The sequence below is a fragment of the Rhamphochromis sp. 'chilingali' genome, assembly GCF_963969265.1.
Source record: "Rhamphochromis sp. 'chilingali' genome assembly, chromosome: 19".
In the NCBI taxonomy this organism is placed as follows: Eukaryota; Metazoa; Chordata; class Actinopteri; order Cichliformes; family Cichlidae; genus Rhamphochromis; species Rhamphochromis sp. 'chilingali'.
Genome location: NC_137946.1, coordinates 14,969,177 through 14,989,805, shown reverse-complemented (window position 1 = coordinate 14,989,805; position 20,629 = coordinate 14,969,177). Strand labels below are relative to the sequence as shown.

Genomic DNA, 20,629 nt, shown 5'->3' with positions numbered 1-20,629 from the left:
GTTTTGGACAGAGAAGACGGGCGGTTTGAAAGAGAAGTGAAAGAAGAACAGAGGTGGAGGTTTACAACACCATCTGCCGCTCACAATCCAGTTTTTAACACCCACTCACATCTTGTGTCAGTTGATCTCAGTAGGTAAGGCTCTCCATGGTTTCACCTCTGATGATAATGACCCACTCCCTTTTTCACACCTTGGCTCATGTGATGAGGAACATGAACAATAGTGGATAACGACCCTCTTAAGGGACAACTCCCACTAGGGCTTAAATACTTGGGACTCTCCAATATTTAGCTTTAGAACTGAAGAAGCCTTTTAGATGAGACGTGAAACGTCTTCAAGAAACTTAAAGAAGGCCAGGCACTTTTTCTTTCCAAGCTCCTTAGTTTATATAACATATATAAAATTGTATATATATTTATATTCCTGCAATATCTATATTCATATTCATAACATTTAAGGTATGGTACAGATGAAGGGTGAAGACTTAAATATGCTGTAGTTGAAATGTTTTTGACCTTCCTCCCAGAGTTGGAAACACATGATTTAAATGTTCCTATAACAAATAAAACTTTCGGCACTCTACTATGAAGAAACATTGCATTAATACAGTAAACGACCAGCCAGTCACACGCACGCGGGCGCACACACACGCCTTTGAAGCAGTCTCGTTGTCTGCTCCACCTCGATATGTTTACAAGAAAAGGCTCGGGTCACGTCACGCCAACGCCACAATTTCAGGAAGGACGTACATCAAGTGCAGCAGGGAAAATAAAATGAGGGGGGAAAAAAAATAAAAAGACTACCACAAAAATATTGCAGGTGATGGTTATCTGACTTAATGGGAAACCCATACAAGGAAATGGTACATGCAGACTCGGTTCCAGAGATGAAACAAGAGCAATGTTTTCTTTCTAAGATCTACTTCAGCCAATAGAGTGTTTACTCAGGCTGCACCACATGTTTACATGAGATTAAAACTCATGACAAGACCTAACAATTTATTGACTTGGTTAGAGATACACATTTAAACAACAGAGAACATCTCATTTAAGGGTGTGTGATGCAGATTAAAGAAAAAAAAGTGTTTGAAATCGCTGTACTACTGAAATATAGTTAGCATAAGTACAACGTTTTTGACTTTTTAGGAATACATTTCTGTAAATGAGAGGAGATAACTGGTCTGGTAACAGACTGAGTTATTCTTCAAAGAACTGCAATACAACTGCAAACGCTCCAAATGGTTTCCTTTGATATGAGAAGATAATCTTTTTCTTTTACTACTTAACAATATCACGCAGAAAAGCCTTTTTTTCCCCCCGAGTCAGTTGGGGCCAGCACAGTGGAGCAGTGGTCCTGGTTTGAATCCGAGTTTCCATGCTCTCCCTGTGCTCGCACGGTTTCTCTCCGCATACTCTGGCTTGCTCAAACAGTCCAAAGACATGCATGCAGTTAGGATGATTGGTGATTCCAATAGAGCATGCATCAAAACGTTAATTGGGGATTGCAGAATGGCTGCTGGTGTGAATCTGAATGTGAATTGCTGTCTGTCTCTATACGACAGCTCTGCAACAGACTGGCAACCCGTACAGGGTGTACCCCACCTCTCACCCTGCGACAGCTGGAATAGGCTCCAAACCCACTGTGACCCAGAATGGGATAAGCAGAAAAGATGAATGGACTGGATAACTGGTCAGACCACCAACTAGAAAGCAATAATTCAAAGCTTGATCTTTATGTTTATGGACTCATAACAGATTTAATTACTGTTGCATACTGTCATCCTGAGATAAGACGTATGGAGTACAGTCTTATCTCAGTCGCTGTATCTAAAAGGACTGAAATGCTTCATAATCCTCACTGGCTTTTGTTCTTCTCCTTTTTTTCTGAGGGTTTCATTGTTTAGTTGCAATAAATCACATCAGTTTTGCATCATTCATCTCTCTGACCTCTGAAGAGCGTTCTGTTTGTGTGGACTAAAAATGATCCTCACAATCTTGCACATATTCAGTGATAAAATAATTACATGGGTTCAGGTTACAGTTTTATGGTGTGCGAACAGCACCGAATGACAAAGGATGATCTGCGGTGGACTCACCTCTAATCATCGAGCGCGACTGCGGCGAACAAACCACTGCAATTTTTGTTGACATTTGGAATAATAACATGTGTCACGAAGGCTGTATGTGTTCATCACTGCCATGCAGCGCAGCTGTTCAGCTGGGTTAGAGTGCTAGTGCCTTTGCATGTGCTTATTAAAGAAAATTGACATCAGTAATATATTTTTGTATTTTTTTTTTTTATAGAAAGACACGGTGTTACTCAAGCAATCTGTTTCATTAACTACTAACAAAAATAATAAATAAATAAAAAGCCCCTCTGTTCCACAAGCTCCAGTTATTCCTGTCAACTGAAGGGTTGTTTTCTCCAGTGTCTGAAGTGATAATTAACAGAAGCACAACAGCGGGTAGCTCTATTAACAAAAATAGAGTCGTCTTATCCAGAAATGAACAGTTTTGTTATAACTCAGATTTTGTGATTTTATCTTATTTATTTTTTTTTGGCTTTTCTTGTTTCGAGCTGTCGTCCTTTTTTTCAGCTCGCCGCTTTCATCTGCATCTGTCAGGAGATAGTGATGAAGCTAAAAATGGTTTCTAAAAAGGCAAAAACTTTGTCTGATCACAGCAATCAGAAATCATTTTTAGCCTTCTTGTGCAGGATAAAGCACTGAATCGCTGAAATGCATTTGACTAAAAACAGAACAAAAGGGAACTCGGATAATTAATCTCTACAGAGAATCCATAAATACCAAAGTCCAAATGACTCAAAGTTCATGAGTTTGTTCTGCTGCATTTTCTTGCCTTTCGTGCCATATGGTGTTGTCTGTCTCCAGTCACGCTACGCAATCCCCCTCCCCGCCTCTCAAAGGGGACCAGAGTTCAGGTGTATTCATTAAGGCTGACTCCTTGCTGGACGCAATACAGATTCCTTTAACCTGAGGAGGACATCAGCTGCTCCGCTAAACAGAATTGGGGGCAGAGTTTGTTTATCTGCACTCGTGTAGCCAAGGTTTCGTTAAGCGTGCTTGGTTTTTAACCTTGGGTTTCAACTTTCCTCAGTACTGTAGCCCAGGGGCTGAATTTGACTTGAAGTAAGTTGAACAGAGGTTTCCTCTGGGTTAGTGAGAGCCACAGTGTTTAGCCATCAGCCCTTACCACTGACTTTGATTAATCCTTCATGGCTCAAGAACTGAAAAGAAAAGCTGGGGGTGCAAGGCGGACCATCTGGAAACCTTCATAAACATGCCTGTCTTTCCACGCTCTCCAAAGGATTCAAGGAAAATCGTAAAAATGAAAAGAGAGGTCCCTTTTGCACAGTTTTGTCCTCTCGAGGCACCCTGTGCATATGCAGCAAGCAGAAATGCGCTCATACTGAATCCTAGCCCTGCGCTGCACCTCACAGCCCGGCCCCAAAACACTGAATTGTGTAATGAAATACATTTTCAACAGGCCCGCGGTGAAGTTACACACACGTCCCTGCAATTTATGGCGAATGCTGATAATTTACTTCAGCTTAGCCTAATCTTTTTCACCTCAGCACTGTAGATGAACAGTAAGGCCTCTAAAAATGCGAGACAGAATCAGATTCAGTGCAGGGAAAAAGACAAGACCAGATCCATCTGGACTTGGTTATGAATTTCTTGTTTTCACTCTTAAAAAAAGTGTTTTCAAGATGAGCAGTATAAATTATCTAGCCTATTTGGAAATATGTCATTGAGCAAGAACAGGTGCGGAGATTCATCTCTGACATTTCTGCAGCAAAGCAACGCAAATAAAGGAGGTGAAGGTGCAAAAACCACTAATTTTCTGCAGCTTAACAACCATTACAATGGACGAGCGTGTTATCATTGCAAACGTAACAACCTAAATATAAATCCAAATAATGTAAATCTTCATCACAATCTAAAGAGGGAGGAAACCTTCGAGCCAGACCATAAAAATCAGAAGAGAGAGTGATAAATGCAAATGTACAGACCCTTCAGCAGAGACGTAAAGAGGGTGGTCTCTGCAATAGCTCTGCCACCCAGACAGGCTTTTCCACAACTCAGTTTTATGTACCAGAAAAAAAAAAGTACTGAGTGCCCCCTAACCTCCCAACTCTTGGTAGGGAATGCCTGACGTGTCTCCTGTTACAGCTAGAACCGAGATCTTTTATCTTAATACTCGAGACCTGTTCATTTTGTGAGCATTCTTGCTACACATGTGTACACTGCATTTTGTTCCTTTCTGCTCTTCTGCAAAGACGATCCCATCCAAAGAAAACGGATAAATAAGATAAACAGATAAGAAGAGGTACAAAGGAGCAAACTGGGAAGTGTGGCTTTGGTTAAATATAAAGCTGTTGACAGCCGTGTCTGATGTGGCAACAGAGAATGTCCAGTGAGGTTTAACAAAATGAATGAGGAGAAGAAGAAAAAATATTTGCAGAGTTTAGCTATTTATATTGTGGGCTGTACTGAATAGCAGCATTACACTTTTAAAGAAGGTGCGACCGGAGACAAATGAGCCTAGAAAGTAAGATAAATGTCTGGACCTCACAAATGCTACAATAAAGATCTGCTGCTTGAACAAAAATTTATAAAAGTTAGCAATTAAAAATAAAAAAAAGTGTCTATTTAAATAAAAAAAAAAAATGCATACAATACGTGTTTTCACGCTCAGCTTTGGAGCCACAACATATTTTGACAGGAGCTCAAGCCCAGACAAATGTAGGAGCAATGAAAGAAAACAAGAGACACATGAGAAGGACAAAGAGCGATGGATACAGAAGTAGTGCAGGGAAGATGAGAGCAGAGAACGAGAAAAGAGGGCTTGTTGACAGGATCATTAGGTGGAAAATATTTCAGCTTGCCAAAACCAACAAAAACCAAGCATGCTACTTCCACACATACAATATGGCCACACCCAGTCAGTGGCAATATCAAGCATCTGTGCCTTCCAGCATTTTGCACAAAGTATAAAATAAGCAAGAGATTTCATGTCAAAGGTCCAAAGAGGAATTAAATTACTATTTACTGTAGGTAAGACGCAAGAAAGAGCCCATTATGAATGGCGATGCACTTAAAGCTTTTTTTCAAAGGAAATTTATCCACAATTCAAACTCCTTCAGTACGAAACGGGAATGTTTAGAAATGAACAAAATGGAGCCTGCCAGGAACATTAATCTACCACCCACTCTCAGCAAGACTGCCACTGCCACAACCAGTGTGTCTTCTTTTATATTCTTGTCTCCTATTACCATTTTTCAGTCACATAGCTGATTTGCCTGGTCTTGCCTGCCTCAATCATCTCAGCGCTGAAGTCAAATCAAAGCGCGACATAGTATGTGATTGCACAACAGCTGCTCACGCACTGCGAGGGAGCGAAGAGCTCTTAGGAAAGACAGGGTATGGTGTGCGAATGGTGTACAAACGGGCGCTGTTATGGTCACTGGCGGGCACCAGTGTGTGTGCAGCTGGCAACAGGGCAGCACGAGGGGTTTTCCGCGCCGCGGTTAAGGACAAAGGTATTCTCTCATGGGCAGCTCAGATCAGAGTCAGGGTGGCGTTCGAGACACTTTCACAATCCAAGTGTGGGGATGCCAGTGGCTTTCACTTTTTCAACTCTGGGCTGAGAAGCTGTTGTTTACCACATCCTTGAGTTTTCCAGCCTGTAGCCATGGCTACAGTGGTCACAAATGAGCATCAAAAGGTGAGGAAGAGCAACGGGCTAACTCTTTAGAAAGCTTTCAGCGTCACTGTGAATTTACTGCAGCGAGGACTCGGTGGACAAAGATTCAAATCGGGGGGAAAAAACCTGTGGTAACAAAAAAACAAACAAACAAACAAACAAGAAAACACCACAGGGCTTTAGGGCACACTGCATCTCCACTTTAGAGTCACTGACATCTTTTATTTAAACCCGACAGGCAGCGACTCCGATAGCTAAGTTGGGGGAAAAAAGCAGATTTACAACTCGAAGCTAACATGTTAGAACAAAACAAATGAAATTATTTGTAATGAAGCGAGACTGATTTTGCTGTGAAGTGTTTATAAAGTTTTAAGTAGCGGATTGAAAGGCGCTCGATGAAAAATAATCACCGATCAAATCGATATACTTAAACGTGTTCCACAAACAGAAATTCCATCTAATATTTATTATGAGTCATAAATGCTGGAAGTGGCCACAATTTCAGATGATCAATCTGATGTCAACTATAAAAAATACATTATGTAAAGCTTTAAAAGGACAGAGTGTGAGATATCCATATGCTCCTTTGCCTTCACCTTCAACAGCTGGCCCTCTTTTCCAAGGTAGGCCTGCCTTTGCGACCTTGTACCAGATATAGAAGACATATACCACAGCTCCATATTTGGGTCTTGTACTCACAGCTACAGTAGTGGCCAGCTGTTAGGACTAAAGGTTTTCCCTCGGTTATTCCCCGAAAGCCTGAAAGCACACAGCAGCCCTCCTTCGGTCATAAACACACATGCACACACACCACCCACACCTGCTGTATGTCCTGAAAACAGGCAACGCAGCAAGTGTGTTTTGTTTTAGGCTGCCCTCTGTATACTAACGATGAGTTCACTGTGAGTGTGTCATTGACTAAAGAGAGGCATTTTCTGTTTACACCTACACACTTAGGAGGAAATGGCTTCAACGCTGATGACACTATTGCTGTACCCACTACTCATACAGAGTCCCCGGTAAAAGAACTTACTCACCCTGACACACACACGATGAATACAGTTGCCGAGTGTCCAACAAAAGGAAGCAGCACGATGGAGTAATGGGAGGTTTAAGATTAAAGACAGCTGTGGCAACTAAACTATAGTACTGTTACTCTGAGCTTTACGCAACGGAATGGTAAATATATGTTCCTCTTGTACTCAAAGAGAATTTTAAAGAGAACAGAAGACACCCCTGAATTAGTCTGACCCCATTCTGAAACATGCCAGGTAAGAGTAGGAGCAGGGACTTTGTTTTAATGCGAATGAACACATCTTAAGGCAACTTAATGTCATTACTCTGTCGGCACATCCAGGCCCTTATGATGAAATTCATCATTTTTAGACAATCGCTTCTCCTCCGAGGTGCTTCTTAGTGATTTGTCAAGAAAGAAGAAGACGGCGCCCAGTCACCCTGCACAGTTGGGGTCTCCATCAGGGGGAAAAAAGACCACCAGCACAGCTGAGGAGGGCTGAAAGAGATTCTTTTATTATGCTATCAAATTAAGGCTCAGATAGGTTTGGTCCCAGGGTACTGGAAGAGTTAACAAAGCCCTGCACACAGCGAAAACCTTGTGTCACCTGCTCACATCACTCAGCTTTTCAAGTGTAACAGCTGCTTCCTTCCTCACACATAGCAATATCCTCACTCATTCACACTAACGGCTTAACTGTCCCGCATAACACAGTGAGATTACCGGACATTCTCAGAAGTCTGATGTGTTTGGATTTTTTATAACTTAGTTGTTTTTTCAAAGATCTGAGTGAGGACGTCCACTTATCGTCCTGGATCGGAGGGGATTAAAGTGAAGTGACAGATCAAGCAAAATATAATAATCCATCGAGGGACTTTTAGAAAGTGTTTTCTTTAACATATTTGACTCATTTTTCACAGATTCTGATGTTAGGATCCAACAGCTGCCTCTTCTCCAGGACATTAGCACGTAGTACATATGAAAGCCAATAACTCACAGTCCCTGTCAAAAAGCAATGAATTACTGACAGATTAGGGAGCTGATTTATGTTTTAGGTGCGAAACGTAACTTGTCTTCTGTCAGATTAACTTCAGGAGAAGCCCCCAAACATTGGTTAAAATCGATATACTCTAAGATCTGAGGCAGTATTTACAGATGTGCCTCACAGTGGTTGCTGTGGTTGGGCTCAGGTATGCATGTTGTGCAGAAGGTGCCAAGAGATCAGCAAAAGAATGATGGCATCGTTTCCAAGAATTTTCTTGATAGTCATGATAAATTATTCTTTCCCTTTGATTTCTGCTTCATTTGGATGTTACTGGAAGCAGCGTTCGAGTCCTCCACTGCCGTACGTATGCACTCATCCATTCATAACACGAGCTGTGTTCTGATCACTAGATGATGCAGAGTGTGTTCATCCTCTCGCGACGTAAACGCTTCCGCTTAGTCTGGAACTTCTCACCACACCGGATGCTGTCCACTAATACAAAAAGTCTTTAACAATAAACAAAAACAAACCGCAGCGTAGATGAAATGATGATTCTGTGAGTGCAATAAGAAAACAAGTGACTCACTCGAGCTGTCATAAGTCAAGTCGTAATGTCAGACAGCAAAATAAACAATCTGGTTTCATTTGATAAAACAGGTTTCTTAACACGTGAAAGAGAGGAAATGCAGATCCCGATTCTTTTTATATGTCTGGATTAACGGCTTTTGTAAATTTGTAGACAATGGCAAGCACGACTTCAGAAAGTTTGTCGTTTTACTTCCAAATGGTCAAGATCAGGATCGTTTCCTTCCGTTTGTGTTCATCGAAGAAATCAAACATTCAGCAGCGTTTTAAAACCACAGCAGTCTTCTATAAGGCAATGTGTTTGCCGCTATATGTTAGATTACAACATGCTCTTTGCTGTACAGAGCCCTGGACCTGATCTTGATATTGTGGAGATTCTGGCACAATCAGATGGCCACCTCAGAGACACGCCTGTCCAGACCCCCGGACTCCTGGATAGTTTTAAAAAGTGGGTATGACTAATAGCCGAGCAGCTTGATCCACAGAACCTGACAAGCTGTTCTCCAGTGGCCTGTAAATACAGAGAGCTTGGCAGATGTGAAGGCCCGTTTCCTGCAGACATGGTTGTAGCTTTACCCGCAGCAATCAATACAATTGACCGACTTACAGATACTCCACATTCATCCGAGGCCACAACTAACATCCTTTAGCGTCACTAGAGATGAGTTTATCTTTTCGCTTGCGTAGTAGGATTGAGTAAGTTTTGCTTTTACTCAGTTGACCATCGAAAGACATGGAAGGAGTGAAGGAAGTTGTTGTTTATCCAGTGCAAAGAGGTACTTACTGTAATGATTCACTTACGTAGAACATATTAACTTACTGGAAGAAAACAGAAAAAGCTTTTTTTTCTCGGTTTCGTGTTTATTGCTTTGTGTTAATCATATCTTCTGTAACTTATAAAGTTGTTTTACAACTCAGGAAAATTTTGGCCTTCGGTTCCAAGGAATGGCTTTCTAAACGCATCGTAAACCTTTCTCTTTGATAGACTTTGATCAATGTTTTGTATCATCACCAAGCTTTAACACTGAATGTGAATAAGGGCTATCGGTTTATTTTCCATATTTGGTCTTGTTGTCCGTTTTAGCTAAGTTCAAATAACAACCAATCAGGAGCTTTTTCATATAATCACAACAAATCTATAATTTATATATTAGCATATTTTCTGCAGGTGAATTATGTGCAACAGCAAATGTGACGGAGTAAATGTAGCCTTCTGTACTGACTTGAGGTCAGATGCAGGATGACTGGGGTGTAATTGCTCGAGTTCTTGAGCCTTTAACAATGCAACAAATTGTAAATTAAGCTTAAGCTTAGTTCTCGTTTGCTTGCTCAATTGTTTAAGTTATTAAGAGTATTTGAGATTGCCAACAGCTTTTTTCCCCTCTTTTTGACAGCAGGAATGCAAGTATTTGATTTCAAAATGAGAAGCGAAAACACGCAAAACATTTACGCACATTTATATGTGTGTGGGGTTGAGGAAGGGGTAGGGGCTGAGGGGCATTGTGCATGCGTGCGTGCATGCGTGTGTGCGTGTGTGCGCAAAATTGTTGCTGGTGGGCCTCAGCAGGACTGTTGAGGTTGGAGGAATCGTACGTTCAGCTGTGATTTCCATCAACACATTCCTGGACGCTCACACACTCTCTCAGCGGAGCTGCGCACAGCACCCCCCAAGGATGTGACCTGCAGCCTGCAGACACAAATGGCTGTCTCACAAGCGCTTATCACAACACAGCAGCCTGTAGGATAATGGGACGCCTTAATCTGAAGCCACGTGGAGCTGAGCAAACTTTGACTAGTGTTGCTCCTTCATGCTGGCCCTATGGAAAACAGCGGATGATATACAACACTGTTCGGCAGTATGCCAGCAGGTTTCACCATGCCAAACTGATTACAGGGTAGAGGTCAGACCACATGGACAACAAATGGTCCCTGGCACTGGGGGTTGGGCATAAGGCGGAAAGCATCATGCTCAAAAAGACAGCAATTGTCACCGAGACTGTTTAAAGGATACATGATATTCCAAAGCACCAGGAAGTGCACAGTTGCTCATATGCTGCACACTGTTGTGCATTTTGTCAGAAAGCCAAAGTTGGCGCAAACACAAATAATAAAACATGTGGCCTCACAAAAGTATGCAAAAACTGGTCCGCAGATTAAACTAATGTTTCAAAATTCCCAGGAAGCTAAAACGGAGCCAAAGAGAAGGAGAAAGTATTAAATGGGACTTAAGACATTGATAACGAGCAACTTAAACACTCAACTCAGCAGAACCTCCGACCATCTGTGCTGAATAACTGTACAGTAACTGGCACTTAATCGGTGTGTGTTTCTCTTCTGCTGCCCTAACAAAAAGACATGACTAAAATCCCCACACAAGTCCAATCAATCAATGTTATTGGCAAACTGCAAGGCTGGCGTGAAGCCACAATGTGCTGCATGCCTCCAAATGCATAAAGGGGTTCAGTTTGAGGGAAGGTTCTGCTCACAGCAGTTTCTACGCCATGGTCCACATCTCGACTCGAGATTACACAGGTCTTATATTTGTCTTATATTGATATGGTTTGTGATGAGTCATGACCAGCTGTTCTGTGTAATATGGGAATATATACAGACTGCTTTTTCCTTCTATGGCAAGTGGAAGCGGTTCTCCTAAGAATAATTTGAACTGAACAGAACAATAGCTTTTAACTTTGGCGACACCTCAGGGGAATGCGTCATATCCTGGCACTCCTTCTGTACCTGCTACTTTGCATATCAAGTCAAACACTGTACCAATAAAGACGGGTTGAAAAAAATGTTTTGTTAAGTGTGGTACCGTAGCGTCTTCCGATTAAAACCTTTGTGGTGATCCACAAAAGCTTTTTGAAAACGTTTGAAAAGGTCCTTTCATTTACTTTAAAACATATTAATGTATAACACACAACTGGCAAAGAATAAGGTGCGGGAGTTACTGTGAGCCGCTGAGATAAAGATGGGTTGTGGTGGCCTGTGTTCACCATGTGGTGGAGCTGAGTGCTGGTTTCCCGAAGTGTCTGTTCACCAGAACAGACAAGCAGGCAGGCAAAGCCCGGCGCACACTGTATCCAAGTGCGAGCGCTCGAATGACGCTCTCGTGCTGAGCTGCTATTTGACTTTATTATCTATGCTCTACGGATTTCACTTTCTGTCTTCTCCTTAATAAGTTCAAGAAGTGTTGGCTTGTTTGCATGCCAGATACTGTTAGAGACACACCACAGGCAAGGAGGAAAGACACCCTGAATCTAGATGTCAGGTACAGTACGGAGGTGCTCAGGACAAAAGCTGGAGAGCAGTAACTGCATTCTAAAATGGGTGTGAAACCCTCCTCTGCAACAGAGCGGACTCATGTCTTCCTCTTCATACTTTTCTCTCCCTCACTGTCTGCCTCTCTTTTCCACTGGCTGTATCTCCCTCTTGCCCTCTACCCTAATGTCTTTGTCTGCTTTCTGTCATGCATTCCCTCATTTTGCTCCCCCTCCCCACAACCCGCCCTCCTTCCTTTATCCACGCTATCTTCTTCTTTAGCTCACTCTGTCCATCTACATCTGCACCCCCTCCCCTCGCTCTCCCTCCCTGGAAGGCACACATACACAGATAATACTGCGGCTACATGCTGCTTCTGCAACATACTGCAGCAGGCGAGCATACTCCACTGCAGCCCTTTAACACAATGGCCATTTCTCTTATGACCTCACAATGAAAACAGCTCTAGGTCTAAACAGATTGCATGTTCTCTGCATCTCAATCAAAATCACACAGTACATTTTTTGGGGAGGAGGGAAATACATTTCACAGAGACTCCCTGCAACATGCAATGCATCATTTTTTTTTATCTGCATCTGCTAATATCAGCCTTTCACAAGACCAGCATGTTAATCAAAGCAACATGCCCTGCTTGCTTCCAATTCCTTTTAATACCATATGTATTTTCAGTTAAGCACTCCCACTGCCTATGGACATATCACCCCTGATTCGCCCTGTCTTGCCTTCTCCCCCGAAGCATGACAGAACGAGACGTGCTGTTGTAACACAATGGGACTTTTTTTTTTTTTATTGAACCATGAACAAACACATTCACACAAACACACACTCCCAATCACACACAAAAACAAAACACACAGAGACAGACATCTAGTGATCGTGGCACATGAAAGGACATACAGTGATGCCATTGTTGGAATATCCAGGAGTGATTTAAGGAAATGACAAAGTGTCGACAGATAACAACACAAAGAGAACACAAAGATGCTTTTACACAAAGACAAAAGAGCGACAAAACTGTGAAAAGGATGACTTGAGATTCAATGAAGAAGTATGCTTTAACCTCAGCTTTGACACATGCAGATACTATCGTGCTTAGCTTTAAGTTGGAACTGTCGGGTGTTCGGTCATGTTTTATCCATTGTGGCTACTGTACATCTCAGCCCACATGTTCATTGCTTTGTGATATCATATTACCTTTGATATTGCTGCATTACCAGCTCTTTTCGTCTGCTAAGGTCATCATATACAGTTTCATGTGCCGCCAGTCACATGTTCGCAAGCTCGATCAAACAGGTGCTACCACCAGGGGTTCCTAGGGTCTCAAGCACGATCTGACCTTTCTTATTTACTTGCCATTAAACTGACTACTGTTTATCGAATTAATTTTTCATAAATGTTAGCGCAGTATGTATTGCATCACTGACCCTTTAAATATTAAATGCACATAAGTGCAAAGGAATATATCACTGCACTGGAGAAGAGCCAAATCTCATGACAAGCAATATAGTGAGAGTCACACAATCTGTCTGTGAATCTCAAATGAAGCCTTTTATATGCAATATTAAAGATACAATATTAAGCCCCATTTAAACACAATACGGAGGACTTCTTTTCGGCGCAATTGTTTGCTGGAAATCAAACTTGCATGCTGAAACCCCTGAGAATCTCCGTGTTTCCAAACACAATGGGTCCTTTCTTTATCTGAAAAGGCTCTAATAATGAAGCTCAGCTTAAGTCTGTTAACTGTAAACAATAGCTCTAAAAGGTGGCCTTGACAAATGCAAAACAAGAAGGTGGAGGTGATTATTGTGCCCTGAGTGCGCCCAAGGACAGGGTGTGATGGATAAACTCCAATCCCCCTCCTTTTCCCCACCATTTACACCTCCATCAGCGTGGGATGAGTACAGAAATCACCTAGTTGGAAGGTCAGCAATAACAAGAACATCTCCACTGGTGTGGCACGAGGAACCTTACTTTTTAAGTCACTCATTCTTCAAAAATAGTGAATATGTGGATGTTGTAAACTAGGAAATCTCTCACTCGGAATAGCGTGAATAAAAATATGCCGTCACGCACGAGAGGTTTGATTAAACAATCACTATCTGCGCTGACTCAAGCACATCCAACAGTTTCTGACTCTTGCATGCCAGACAACCATATAGATCTCTGACAGTCCAGCACCAGATAACATCAAGTCCTTTCTTGAAAGGATGCAGAGCAACATAAGGTCTTTAAAACTCTTTCTTTCTTTCTTTCTTTCTTTCTTTCTTTCTTTCTTATATTTTGATATATAAATGTATTCGATTCATCTACTCAAAAAACAAGCTCCCCACAGCAGCTAAAAATTCGCTACCCATACTGTGAGGAACAAACATAAGCTCACTAACCCACTGAATGGAAGCAGCTGTTATCAAAACTCTTTCATCTGATACAATACTTTGCAAAAACACACCACTACCACTACTAAACAAGCCTGTTAGATTCTATCACACACACTGAAGATACTTTTTACAACTCTCATATTCTGTCAAGCTATGTTTCAGATCTAAATCTGTAGTCTGCTGCTTTTGCTGCGTGTCGGTGACGGTCAAAGACACTGTGCAGAACAGTTTTGTGGGGTTTTGCATTGCAAGCGAAGAATGGTGAATGAAAGGAGATAACACACCATACATTGCATTTAAATTCCATTCACCCCAAAGTGCAATTCTGTTTCCACTGATTAATAGGCCAAAACCACATGTGTGGACAGTTGTTCTTCATGCGTGTTACTCTTCTTGCATGCCTGTTTGTAATGGCTCCTTTGGATCTCTCAATTGGCAGGAGAACAGTTATAACAACAACAACAATGCCAGTACATCTGTGCCGCTTTGCCTGTTGCTTAGGAGTCAGTACTCACTGCTTTGGACGTTAACAGTGCCAGTGGAGTTGTCCTTTCCCAGCAGGTTCTCCACCACACATGTGTAATTCCCAGAATCCTCCAGTTTTGCTCTGCTGATCTGGACTCTGGAGTTTTTCCTGTGGGTGACAACACTCACATAGCTGAGTCAGGGGAATCAGGGCAGGGAGGAAATAGCAAGTGAAGGCAACAAGTGGAAATACTGAGGGAGGGGTGCCGGTGCATGACAGGGCATGGCACCAGCTCTTCTGTAATAAGGATTCATGATTACTTGCTCTGGAGAGTGGGATGACTGTTTTTAATAAGAAACCGTGGAACAATATGTTAGAACTAGCTGCTGTGTTGTTTTGTAGCTTTGTTTCACGTCGATATTGTTATATCGTGGCCTCCTTAAGTTTTAACCTTTGCTCAACAGTAGCCACGGTGAGTAATTACTGGACAAGGACACAGAAAACTGTCATATTTCCTTTCTTTCCTTGGGTATTTCTTATTTTCTAATGATGTTTTAAATCAATTAAAAAGAAAACATAATTACAAAAGAACCCCAGACCATCAGGTATTTTTGATGTTAATTTACAACAAGGTAATAAAGCATCCTCCCCCACCCCCCACACTGCTGTTATGAAAGAGGCATTTGTAAAGCTTTCCACAGGGCGACCTGAACCCCAGAGCTAGTTTTAACTCTGAGTGTTCCACACCTTTGATCTGTTCAAAAGCTAATTTATGTGTGATCTCCAAAAATAGTCTAAAGGCTGGCAGTAACAAAACTGTGGCTACACAGCGTGCAAAAGAAAACCAGAAACAAAGAAAATTATAATTTGTAGGGTTTTCAAAAAAGATATATATATGAGGGGCACTATATCATACTCTTGTATTGCTAATAATAATAATATATTCTTTGAAGAGGGACGAAACAGAAAACAGCTACTGCAGACGTAGCTCACCCTCAGTTTTATCAGGTTTAGCTGGTTTAGCTGAGAATAAGTCAGCGACATCACCCTGTATGTTTCAGCTTTACATAAAACATTAGCCCCCGGTTGCACTCCTCCAAACCAACTTGACTAGTGCTAACTTGCACTTCTGCCACATTGAGTGCTTAGATATATGATCTATTGCTTTGAAATGCAACTTTTTATTTGAATGAGAAAGTTAAATAAAAGGAGGGATCAAACGCTAACTGAGTCATTACAGTGCACTTCAATGAAGGAATTATCCTTTATAATCCCAAATACTAGAAAAGAGGAGGAAAACTGCATCAGCCCTGCCTGCTGACAGTAACGTCACCCACGGAGAACCTTTTACCGTACCGCCTATGTTGGGTTTACAGTACTCGGTTTTTGATTTGTACTCACTTGCCGCTCCTTATTTTGACTTTTTTGCTTTTCTTCAGCTCGTTGCCATCTTTGAACCATCTGTAGGTAGGGGCAGGGTTTCCTGTGGCCTCGCACCTAACTGTGAGCTTGCTTCCCTCGTCCACTATCATTGGATTTTTCATCGGTTTTAACTTTGGAGCCGCAGCTAAAAATAGAGAAAGACAAAAAAAAACAAAAAACAACAAGTCAGTGATAATATATAGACATGGACTTGATTATGGTTTGGTTTGTGTGTAATTGTGTGTTTTAGGAGGAGACAAAGAGACTGCAACAGAGGCGGTGATTGTCTCTACGGACTGAGCCAACAGCTCTCTCATGTAACCTCCAGATGTTGTCACCAGAGACATGATCAGCTTTACCTCAGACTAATAAACAGGCTGATTTTCAATCTGGCATCGCTTTTATAAAAACACCTGAAGCAATATTTAGCAAACATCCATTGGCTGATCTAGAAAATCTGTAACCGCAAACTTTAAAGCCAATCTGTATGCAAGAAAAGCCAATAACATTATGACTGCATAACAACTAGTCTGTTGTGATGATGGGAACAACAAAAACAAAAAAAGGGATTTAATTATAGCTCTTCTGTTTGTTACAGTATTGTGCTTTGCAAGAGCACAAAACCCTTGTTTTGCCCAGAAATGTTAAACTTTGAGTGAATTTCTTGTGTGTTCATTTCTTTCTCTGTATGCTCATATCAATGATCAGTGCCTCGGCAGTATACTCTGTAAATTCTTGCAACTTTTCTTTCCCCTTTCTTTAGTCCCCAGAAGAGGAAAAGATTTTAATTGAAATATGAAAATGATCTGCATCCAAAGCACACACAAAACAGACAACACAGACACACTCACTCATTCACACAAACACTTGCCAGCTGACAGCTGCACACATGTTTAGGAGAAAACTCATCCAGGGCGGAGCAAGAGGAAAGAGGTGAACAAGGGTCAGCCAGGGCTGGCCGAGAGCCCCCTCCAAACCCTAATGCGCACACGCACGCACACACACACACACACACACACACACACACACACACACACACACACACACACACACACAATTTCCTGCTCCATGTGTAACATTTAAAATTTCATGCATTTGCTGAGTTGAGTGGTCCCACAAATTGCAGCTATTTGTGGTGCATCAAAGGATGACAGCTGAATGAAGACAAAGCATGACAAGCAAAATGAAGTACACACAGGTAATGACTTCAATTAAACACTGAAATAGCAGTGTACCGAAATTATCCCTTGTTGTCCTCTTTTTTTTAAAGAGACTGTCCCACTTCACTGACCTGGTTAAGCGACATGTCTGCACAGAGAGAAAAACTCTAATGATGCTGCAGTTTTTATGTTCTGTGTGTGTTTAAGTGGGCAGCGGGTGACAGTGGTGGGTTTTGATGCAGCTACAGGTATATCTGTAGATTGATTATATCTACATAACAGCATTTTCACATTTTAAAATGTGGCATTCCAAATGTATACCGTTGTTAAACAATAACCACAGGTTTGTGTGCTACTTTTGAAGGTATTGTTCCTTGTCAGTTCTGCAGAGGTCACTGTTGCTTATTACTGATCCTACCTCAATATACTCTATTATTCACAGGAACAGAAATGCAAGCACTTTCCGGTGCCATGTAAGCCAAGCAGATGTGACATTTAGGAACTCTGTTGCAGCCAAGCTTGTCAGTGTGTCCTACAACTGACAGTGTGTCCTCCACTCTACATCCTGACACAGACCTGTGCTCGATCTCCCGGGCCACTTGGCGCTAATTCTCCTGACAGGAGCCGGAGGTCAGTGCTCATGGTCCCAGTCATGGATCTCTCAGTAACGGACATGAAATGATTCCTCAGCTGAAGCAAAAGTATGATGTAGACAAATCATTCATTCTTGTAAATAGAATTTTGCTAAGAACACTAACGCATTATAATTATTATTTATAATTACACTATTTATATTATTACATAATTATTACTTACAATAATAATTATTATACAGTTATTACTTTATAATTAATTATTATACTTGCACTTCAAAAGGTTTTTCAGTTATCTGTTCACCTGGCAGTTAAAAAACCCCAACAACAACAACAACAACAACAAATACAAACGTCCCTTTTTCTTCCCCTGCACTCCTGATACAATCAGCTAAATTCAGTTTGCCTGCAGGAGGTGTACAACTTTTAAGGAGTAAAGATACGGACATTTTTTTATTTTTTTTGCACGAAAGGACAAGAATGCTGAAATACTGAAAACCGCCCCCAGGACAGAAATAGCTGCATTATACTTACATAACACAACTTGCAAGCATCTGCACAGATAGCATGCTAATGCAAAGCTAGCAAAGAGTGTATGCCGACTCCAGCCCAGCAGCCAGACCCTGAACTTGTTGCTCATATTTTGAGCATTGTAGCCTCCATTTCTACCTGTAAATGTTCCTACAGTAGAGTCACTGTGGCAACCGCATTAAGGTCTCTTTTGGCTAGCTATATCTTTACTTCATGTTCATATATAAATGCTAAAATGAAAGATCCTGTGTTGGTCCTCATTAGTATAGAGATGTGTGTTGGTCTGTGGGACTATATCCTCAGGTTTATAAGTTACCTGGTCATTATGAGACTATGCTTTTCAACTCATTTAACAGAGTAATGTGAAAGTAATCTAATAAGTAGTTTGACAAATTACTGAGTAATTGGTGAGTAATTAACTTACTGAATTTAACTGCGTTTGAGAAAAGTAACAAGCAGTGTATAATAAATTACTTTTTTGAGTAACCATTGTTACTCACGTTTTGCCAAAAACATTTCTGATATTTAGTGAAGTAATCTTAATTGCTGAAGGTTATTGTTAGATAGCTCGAGTTAGGCCTCAGAAACCAGTTTTAAACATAAAAGAATGTAAAAACCACGATTACTCTACAATAGTGAATACTATAATTAGAAAATTGTGCTTGTGTTGCACACACTGCTTTTTTCAGGGATCAAAGAGAGAAAAATGTCAGATTTAAAATAGATCCCAACCAACAGAGATCAATGGAAAAGCTGGTATTTTTAGTTCAATAGCTGGCATTTGATACTAAAATTACTGGAGAAAAACAAGGAACTTTTATCTGTGAACAACATCCTGCTGGAAAAGACTCCTACACAGTGGAGAGTCGCAGATGTGCCACTGTAAGGTGGCACGTACTAACTTTAATGAGCTTACGGTCTCAATATGGATTTGTGCGCTGCAACTGCTTGACACATTCGGTTCAGTTCAGTTCAATTTCATCCAGTTCAGTACAGTTATATTCACATAACTCCATCTCACAACCACAGTCATCTCAGGGCACTTAACACTGTAAAGTAAAGACCTTACGGTATTATAGAGAAAACCCAAAGATCCCCTTTGAGGAAGCACTTGGCGCGACAGTGGTTTGGGACAATAAAACCTTATTTATGCAGTAAGACATAAATGTGGCTTTGCAGAGAGTCATAACGTTATATAGGCTTCACATATTGTATATTACCATTCAAAATCAACTCTGCTAGTGGGGCTGGTTTATCGACAGCCTGCAGCAAGACCATATAGTGAGTGCAAGACTCCTGATGCTCCAGATGTACTTCATTAAGCATTTATTTATTAAATCTAATATATTACACAGGACTGGAAACTCAATGGAGATAAGACTTCACAATGTAGGCTCCTGGTACTCTTCACATTGCAGAGCTAATGGAAAATTACCAAAAATGAATCAGCTGTGCTGTAACTGCATTGTTGAATACAGTAAAATAGAGTACACATGTGTCATGTTTAATAAGCAGCTTACTCAGACACTCTCAAGGACTTTTATTTCAATTTAATTAGGATATTATTCTCTACTTTTCTATTTAGTGACATACAAAGCTTACAGAATTTACATGGGTCCCAATTCTACATAAATGAAAATACTGTGCATGATTTCCCTACACACTCAACTCTGCCAGACCCAGCACATTGCCTGGGGACAGCCTTGTCAGTCATAGCGCGGAGCGAGAATGAGGCTGAAACGTATAGAATGTTTAGTGCTTTGTCTGGACACAGGCCTGTCCTTGCCAAGCAAATTAAACAAGTTTCGTCCTTGACTGGAAAACTTCCAGGAAAACAGAGCTGCACTTTTCATCAAACAATAAGCCAGATGTGTGAGAGGGAGTACTCCAGTATACCGTGCTAATGAAGACGCAAGGAATCTTTGATATACATTTAATGGTAACTTTAAACCATGTATACATTAGCACAAAGAAGGATTTAAAATCCATGTACTTTGTGATGTAGTAGCTCAGTTCTGGAACGACACATGGAAAAAAAGCACTATTCAATCAACAGTTTAATGGACATTATTGTGCAGGCTGTGCAACAAAGTAAAGCCCAACATACATTTTTTTTAGAAAGCATGTTCATTTTACCAAGTGCAATTAATGTTTTCCAACAGGATAATAAAGATTCGTTATCCTTGAAAATAAAATAATTTCTTGGGGACAAGCAGTTGTCTCATTTTCCATTACAGCAGTGGAAAAAGTTTCAGGGAGTAATGATAAACCCTCGCCTCAACAACAGCCTGATTTTCTCAATTTGAAGCACAGGGGCAGCTGCAGATATGGACTATAAAAACCCAATTTGAGAATAGAAGCCTATCCGGTGTGTCAACGGCTCATGTCTTGGGTAACAGTTGGAAACCTCAGCCCAGAGAGTTGTTCAGAAACAAAGTTACTTGATGAATTAACAATACAGTGCTCTTATTGAGTGAACGATT

General features: G+C 41.1%; 1 protein-coding gene across 5 annotated transcripts in view; it reads right to left on the bottom strand.

Annotated features, from left to right (window-relative positions):
- nrg2a (neuregulin 2a) overlaps nt 1–20,629 on the bottom strand; it is a 76,514-nt gene that overhangs the window by 23,542 nt on the left and 32,343 nt on the right. For all 5 annotated transcript variants that reach the window (XM_080866818.1, XM_080866817.1, XM_080866820.1 and 2 more), the window contains exons 2-3: nt 15,842–16,007; nt 14,490–14,608 (exon numbers count right to left, since the gene is read on the bottom strand). In XM_080866818.1, coding sequence (XP_080722944.1) covers nt 14,490–14,608; nt 15,842–16,007 — 285 coding nt within the window. The remainder of the gene's footprint in view (nt 1–14,489; nt 14,609–15,841; nt 16,008–20,629) is intronic.